Source organism: Acanthochromis polyacanthus, chromosome 17, assembly GCF_021347895.1.
Source record: "Acanthochromis polyacanthus isolate Apoly-LR-REF ecotype Palm Island chromosome 17, KAUST_Apoly_ChrSc, whole genome shotgun sequence".
Taxonomy (NCBI): Eukaryota; Metazoa; Chordata; class Actinopteri; family Pomacentridae; genus Acanthochromis; species Acanthochromis polyacanthus.
In genome coordinates, this window is record NC_067129.1 from 29,462,367 (window position 1) to 29,470,720 (window position 8,354).

An 8,354-nucleotide genomic window follows, 5' to 3' on the forward strand; every position below is an offset into this window, starting at 1 on the left:
TTAAAGACTCTACAACAGACTAAAGATAGAGGTGGACTGGATTTACCCAACTTCAGTCACTACTTCCTAGCTAGTAAGTTGCAGTATATTTCCAAATGGCTAAAACCTAGTAATGTAGATGAGTTATGGTTAGATGTAGAGCAAGCAATATGTGAGGACATAGCCGTTTCTGACTTGCCATTTATCAGCACAACTATTAAATCTCATCAGTGTTTCAAAAGCATTAATATCAGCTCCTCTTTAATGGCTTGGTGGGAATTTCTAAAATTAAGTAAGTCTTCAGTCATTCCATGTAAATTTACTCCAATCTGGAATAACCCTGACATTCTACAAAATAAAAAGATGATACATTTTACTCACTGGAGAAACCAAGGGATAAAACAGTTAGAACATATCATAGAAGATGGTAACTTTCTGTCATTTCACACACTCACTTCACAATATGGAATTAACAACACAAAATTTTAGAATACCACCAACTTAAATCGATTATAGGAAAAAAATACACCCTCAACCAATTACATTGGCAGCTTCCTCTTAGAGAAGAAGAATTCTTACATTTTAGTCCCCCAAAGCTATTATCAAAACTATATAGAATATTATCAAAGTCAGAAGATACAATCTTTCTTCCTACAACAAAATGGGAAGCTGGCCTATCCAGTAATCTTAATCAAAATGCATGGTCACAAATATGTTTAAATACCTTTAAAATGTCAAAGAACTCAAATATGCAACTTATAAAATTTAAAATTCTGCACAGAATTCATTATACAGGACAAAGGATGTTCAGGATGGGTCTGTCCCATTCGGATATTTGCTCACACTGCAGTGATAACATGACTGACAGTTACCTCCATGCCATGTGGTCCTGCGCACCTGTGCAAAGGTTCTGGCTTGAGGTATGTGAAGACCTGTCATTGTGGTTTAAATGCAACATTACTGCAAGTCCCACATTGTGCCTATTAGGTGACCTAGGTGAAATCAACATAGGATCTAACTCTGTATGTATGGTTCTCACCAGCTTATGCATCGCAAAGAAAACTATCCTTATAAATTGGAAAGCCAAAAACAATCTGAACAATAAGCAGTTTAGGAATCTCTTATTAGACTACATCAGCTTCGAGACAATGTCTGCAGGTTCAAGGGATCAGTTAGCTGATTTTCGTTCCCTCTGGTCCCCTGTGATCAGCTCCATCACCTAATGTAAGGGGTGAATTGGGGCCTCGCCACCTTGGCGGTCGGATGTCGGTGCGGGGGGGCCTGGGGACTGGGTGCTTGGTGCTGTCTTGGAGTGGGGGTCTGGGCTCCCGCGCTGGGGGGCGGCTTCGTGCTTGGTCCAGTCTGGGGTCGGGGTGGGGGCGGCGGTTGGGGCTCTCTGGCGGCGGTGGGGTTGGGTTGCTGGGGGGCCTGGGCAGGTGGCTGCCGGCCCTGGGCTGGGTGGGCGGAGTGTTCTGGGGTGGGCGGGGCCCTGGGTCCGGGTGTCTGGGGGTTGCCTCCTCCCTCGGGGCTGGGGGGTCGGCCTTGCTGGGGGCCTGGTTGGAGTGTGTGTGTGTGTGTGTGTGTGTGTGTGTGTGTGTGTGTGTGTTCTTGTACTTGCTACATTGTGGGGACCATTTTCTGCATTTAACTATCAAAGTGAGGACATTTTTACAAAGTGAGGACATTTTGACCGGTCCTCACTTTGAAACAGCCATGTTTGAGGGTGAAGACTTGTTTTTAGAGAACAGGTATGAATTGAGGTTTGGTTAGGGTAAGGATTAAGTTTAGGCAATCAGTTGTGATGGTTAAGGTTAGGGTAAGGCTCTAGGAAATGCATTACGCCTATGGATGTCCTCACTAAGACAGAAGTACAAACGTGTGTGTGTGTGTGTGTGTAAGGGGTCTTGTGCCCTTGGGGGGCGGCCGCGATGGGCCTGGGGATGGTGGACCCTGGGTTGGGCTCTTCTGCTGCCCTCTGTCCTCCCTCGCCTTTCCGCCTTTCGGTGTGTGGCGGCTGTGTGCCTCTTTGGTCGGCGGGTCTCTGGCTGCGGTTGCTGTGGGCCCCGGTCTTGGTGGCGGCTGCTCCTGGCTCGTCCTGCGCTGGGGGGCGCCTGGGAAACGGGGGTGCCTATTGCCCTTAGTGGCTCGCCCTCTGGGGGGAAGTTTTCTTCCCTACAGACCTCATCCCCGGACCCCTCACTTCCTCTGCTCACATTCACACACATGTAGGGCTATGGGAGGTGTGCTCATTGTGCTGGGTGTGGTGGTGGGGGCCATCTAAGTGGCCCCATCCACTGCACCCTCTGATGGCTCACCTCTCAAGTTTTAATTGCACTTAGTCACTAAAGACAGCAAAATACTGATAACACACACTGCATCTGGGGGATACAGCATGCCGTGTAAGGTGGGCGGGGTTGCTCGGGTAGGCGGGACCTCCCGTTGACCCCGCTCCCGGCACAGCTTAGCTACTACCCCCCCAATTTTAATTGCAAACAACACAGATCTCACCAACACTCATGTGCAGGGGAGGTGAGGGTAATGGGGTTCTTCACATCCCCGTTTCCTGGTTGCCGCCGGGGCGGGGCGGGAGGGGGTGGTATCCCGTGGGCGAGGGGTCTGTGGCTGGCTGCTGGCTGGGGGCCTGCTGGTCTTTGGGGGTGCATGACTGCCCGCATCTGGGTGGGGGGTGGGGGTGGGGTGGGGGTGGTGGTGGGGGCCCGGTGTCCCCGGCCTTCCGGGCGTGCCCTCATGGGGCACTATGGGAGGGTGAGTGGGTGAATGATGATGGATGGGGGGTTGGTGGGTGGTGGGGAGGGGGAGGTGGTGGCGGGGAGGGGGTGGGGGGTAGTGTGCCCTGGATCTTGGGCTGCGGCGGGGGCGCCGGCCCATGCCGGGTGGCCGTCTGGGGTGGCTGGTTCCCCTGGCGATGTTGACCCTCTGCCTGGAGGGGCGGGGGTTGCCTCTTTGGCGCCTGGGGCCCGGGGTCCTGTGCTGGGTCCGCCCTGGGCCTCTGGCCCCTGGCGGGGTCGGCGGCCGCCGATCTTGGTCGCCTGGGGCCCGGCCCTGCTGGGCGCTGGAGGTCCTGGCCGGGTTCTCCCTCTGCCCCCTTCCGGGCCGGTCCGTGGTCGTCCCCGTGGTTTGGTGGCTCGGATCTCTGCTCTGGGATTGCTGCCGGCTCGCCTGGGTCTTGTGGGCTCTCGGGCCTGCTTCTGGCCTTCACGGAGGTCAGAGGTCATAGTTGCATGATCACAGTCACAATTGCACCGTACTCTGCATGTGAACATAGCAACCATGTTGTCTTGGGGGGTGTTAAGTTTGACCTGGTGCCAAAATATCAAAAGACATGTTTCCTCAGTTTATTTGTTTCACATAGATGATTTGAAGAATTACGACCTGTGTTTCGTAACAAAACCTGTAGGATGCGTTCCGGTGTGTCTTTGTTAAGGTGTACTAGCTTGTTGTCTGTTGTGTCGGTTTCAATTGAAAGATAATTGTATTCTTGCACTCTTCCTTTTCTCTTCACTATCCCCTCTTGTTGTTGTTTTTTTTCTCCTTTTCTCGTTTCTTTCTTCCTGCCTTTCCCCTGTCAGGTCAGGCAAATTTATGTATATTTAACTAATCAACAAGTATTCAAACTAAATAAATTACTGTACAGTATCAAGGGGAGTCTTATACTTATAAACTCCCCTTGGAAAAGCAAACTTGTATGGCACAATGCAGCAGCCAGATCCTCATTCTGCCTGCTCTGTTGCCGGACAGGACACAAAGAAGAAAAAAAAAAACAAAACAAAACATTTTTTTAATGTGATACACCACAGGTAGAACAATTTCACCTTTGACGAGGGAACGCATTATGGAACTTTCTCCATTAAGACGCTTGTTTAGGAGCAAAGTTCTCAGTAAAACATTAATAAAATGTTTTCCAGATAGTATCTAGATCTCAGATGACACAACGTTCTTCATAAGACGTTCCTGTGCTGCAGTATATTAACAAAGGTGGAACATTCTGGCTGTTCTTAGGATGTTTTGGGAATATTTTCGAGGAACACATTACTGAACATTTTTCTATGACGCATTCTCACAATGTTCTGTGATGACAAATGAAGGAAAAATGTCTTCAAGAACTTAGATTATAGAACATTCTTTATAAGATATTCCTGTGCTCTGATACATTTTATCTACTTATATATGAACAAAGGTGGAACATTTTGTGTGCAAGGTTCTGAGGATGTTTTGGGGATGTTATTGAGGAAGACAGTGTAGAACATACTTCTATAAAACGTTCTCGTAACGTTCCATTATAACAAATTAAGAGTGTTCTCAAATCAATAATTAAAAAACGTTTTCCAGATGTTATCAAGGCCTCAGAAAACAGGAGGTTCTTCATACAGAACATCTAAAAACATTCTTGTAATGTGATGCATCACAGGTAGAACAATCGATGAGGGAACATTAATGGAACGCTCTTCTTAAAGACGTTTCCACAATGATAAGACAGGAAAGAAGATCTTGGTAGAACGTTCAGGAAACGGTTTCCAGTTTTAACATTCTGGTGATGATGTTCTTAAGGAACACATTTTTCTTTGAAACATTCTCACAATGTTCCACAGTGACAGATAAAGACAAAAAAAAAACATTTTGAAGATGTTCTGAAGACCTCAGATGACAAAACGTTCTTTGTAAGATGTTCCTTTACTGTGATCTATTGACAAAGGTGGAACGTTCTGGCTACAATGTTCTGAGAATGTTTTGGGGATGTTCTTGAGGGAACACATTATAGAATCTATAAATGTTCTGCGATGGTCCATGAAAACAATCGAGGAACGTTTCTCAATACAACATTCAGTTTTGAGAACATCAGAGCAGAACAGTCCATCAGTGTTATCACCAAACATTTTTAGAACATCTTTACTTGTCCTGCCTTAAAGGAGAACATTCTGGGAAGTAGAATAAAACTTCTTGCTGAAAATGTTCACAGAACTTTACCAGAACATTTATGGAACATCAGAACGAGGTGAGGAAAGAATGTGAAAGTTTGGATCAGAGTCATGCAGGTGAGGGAATCAAATAAAACTTTCTTTGACTGTGACTTAAAAAAAAGAAAATAAACGTTCAGTTTTCCAGCAGATTGCAGATTAGTCGGTTCCCTGAAGCAGATTTCCCAGCAAACATCTCAGACAGCAGCGGAAGCAGGAACGCTCCCCCGTCGACTGGTGCAAAAATTAAACATTTTATTCAAAAAAGAAGCATCTGTTTACTTCAACGAGCTCTGCACACAACATCTTAGAAAAAGTTGATTTTCTTTTAAGGTTCTCCTCAGAGGACGGCGGTTCTTCTGCTGCTGAGCCTGTTTTCCAGGGATTTCCTGTTTTTATTGGTGAACTACAAAGCAGAAGACAATGCTGGAGGAGTTTAATTTGATCAGCTACAGCAGAAGCAGAGTTTTCCTGCCCTAGAAATGGAATATGAAATTATCTTCCAGCTCTCGGGTTCCACTGGGCTCTAATATGCAGATGTGAGCTGCTGGAGATGAGCAGGTTGATTTGGAGCGAGCTCAGGTGGAGAACCTCTGGAGACGCTCCGGGCCTTTGAAAGTACTTCCTCCATCTCGCTCCGCATCACTTCTGGGAGTGTTTCGCTGGAGCTGACGGAGGAGGAAGGCCGGTGATGATGTGCATGTGGATCCACCGCCGGACCATTTGAAATGCTAATCTAAACAGTGTTTGTACTCAGCTGGAAGCTCTGGAATTAAAAGGTCAGACCGGTTTCTCTGAGTGTTCCAGCTCGGCTACAATGGAGAAGAGAACCGGGTTCTGAAGCCAGGTCAGCTCCCATCATTTTCACCTCGGTGTAATATTTCTGCTTCACAGTATTTCTGACTAAACATGGAGAACAACAGTTTCTTTCTGATCTTCAAAACAAGTAGCCGCATCAAAAAAGGACCAATAAACACATAAAAGTGAAGAACAAAGGAAAAATCTGGTAATTTCCTTCTTTCGTCTTCGTCATTGAGATTTACTGACGATTGATTTGGTTCGTTTCTGCCATCAGCTGGTCAGGAATGTGGAATAAAATGGAATAAATGGAAAATTTGTCACACAACTGAAGGAAATGATTTCACAAAATGCAGATAAAGTCATAATTTCTTTGCTCCTTTACTAAAAGAGCAGTTTTTAGGATGAAACCTTAAATTTATTGATCATTCCTTCATTTTAGGATATTTCATATCACAAAGACACAAACTTTCCAGAAGACATCTAAAATGATCAAAATGTGGCAAGAAAAGACAAGAACCAAATCATTGAGGCAGCGACTGCAAATGACATCTTGTAGGTTTTCTGTAGATTATGTCATGTAACAGAAGCAAATGGTTTCTAAAGTTACAGATAAAGTAATATATTCTCGACTCCTTTGATAAAAAAGCATTTTGACTGAAAATTGGGACAAAACCTTAAATGTATCGTTCATTTTTCAGGATTCAAAAGTTTACATTCTTTAAATCGCACCGAGATATATCAAGTGTAATGAGTGCCTTTTCTTTGTTGTGAAAAACTTGTAAAACTGATTTCAAAATCAGTCTTTTGATATGTAGAATTCTTTTTCCTGGGTTTATTCCTGGTTCTCGGTACGTATACCTACCAACTGTCAAATATGAGTCATTCAGGTAAAACAAGGAAAACAAGACACAAAACGTCAAAAGAAAGAAGCAAAATGAAGGAAAAAATGAAGAAAATGATCACATCAAGAGAAGAAAGTGACACAAATCTTTGGTAAAATGACAGAATGGAGACAAAACATGACAAAGATGAGCACAAAAAAAAAACACAAAAATAAGAAAAACAAGGTGCAAAATGATAAATAGGAAGGTAAGCTTTGTCCTGAGAAAGTTCTGCAGAGTTCTGGTGATGTTTTCACTGAGAGGTTTTCCTAAAGACATTCTAATAATATTCTGAAACCATTTGCCCAATGTTGCACTGAGAACGTTCTACTTCAACAACATCCCCAAAACATCCCTAAAATGTTGCAGGAAGAACGTTCCACCTCTGTTATTATTTCACATTACAGGAACGTTCTACTAAAAAATCTGTCTTTTAAGGCCTAAAATGTGAAAAAAAAGTCTTGTTCTTCATTAAACATTTGCTAAACTGATTTCAAAACCAACATTTTTATGCAGACTTCTTTCTTCTTCCATGTTTCATCAGTGTGTTCCTGGTTCTTGGTCCCTACCAGCTGATAAATATTCAATTCAATTCAATTCAATTTTATTTATATAGCGTCAATTACAGTCATCTCGTCTCAAGACGCTTTACAGAACCCAAATGCCTGACCCCCAGAGCAAGCCCAAAGGCGACAGTGGCAAGGAAAACACCCTTTTAACAGGGAAGAAACCTCGAGCAGAACCCGGCTCTATATAGGGGGGACCCATCTGCCTGCTGGCCGGGCGGGTTGAGAAGGACAGAGGAGGGCAAGGGGGAGGGATGGGAGAAGAGGGAGGGGTGGGAAAGCAAGGAAAACACAACACACATTTGCATACATGCATGACAGGATATGTGACACAGACAAAGTATAAGCTAACATTGAAAACTGACTCATAGTTTACTCTGATGATGTACGGCTCTGACATTAAACATACTCCATATATAGCTAGCAGTAAAATTCAAACAGTATGTAAGTTAGCATAACAGTATAGTGAAGGCGATGCAGAGTTGACTGGTGGAAAAAGGGAGTTGGAAGCAGAGGGCTGGAGGAAGGTCAGCAGCAGCATCCCACAGTGGACATGGTGGAGACTGGACCAGCTGGTGGAACATCAACCGCAGATCTGAAGCATCCAGCTCTGGGACCAGGGACACTCGGAGAAATAGCACAGGGGGAAACAGAGTGAATGTACTGCAATAACGGTATACATATTAAATGTAAAGGTAGATAGAGAAGGGCTCAGTGCGTCAAGAAAAGTCCCCCAGCAGCCTATAGGCCTATAGCAGCATGACTAGAGGCAGAACGAAGGGACGTCCAAGAGAGAGTCAGCTGTGCAAATGAAGACACAAGCCGAACCCCTGTGGGTCACCCAGTCAGCCCTAACTATAAGATTTGTCAAAAAGGAACGTTTTAAGCCTGGTCTTAAAAATAGAGAGGGTGTCTGCCTCCCGAACCCAAACTGGGAGCAGGTTCCACAGGAGAGGCGCCTGATAACTGAAGGCTCTGCCTCCCATTCTACTTTTAGAAATTCTAGGAACAACAAGTAAGCCTGCAGCTTGAGAGCGAAGAGTTCTACTAGGATAATAAGGTACTATCAGATCTTTAAGATATGATGGAGATTGGTTATTAAGAGCTTTATATGTCAGAAGAAGGATTTTAAATTCTATTCTGGATTTAAC

At 44.8% G+C, this 8,354-nt stretch overlaps 1 protein-coding gene across 1 annotated transcript; it reads right to left on the reverse strand.

The window, feature by feature from the left end:
• Positions 1–1,194: 1,194 nt before the first annotated feature.
• On the reverse strand, positions 1,195–2,868 carry LOC127530653 (uncharacterized). The gene is made up of 3 exons (XM_051937935.1): positions 2,532–2,868; positions 1,890–2,079; positions 1,195–1,507 (listed from the first exon to the last, which is right to left on the reverse strand). The coding sequence occupies exons 1-3, from the start codon at positions 2,866–2,868 to the stop codon at positions 1,195–1,197; spliced, it is 840 nt and encodes a 279-aa protein (XP_051793895.1).
• Positions 2,869–8,354: the final 5,486 nt, after the last annotated feature.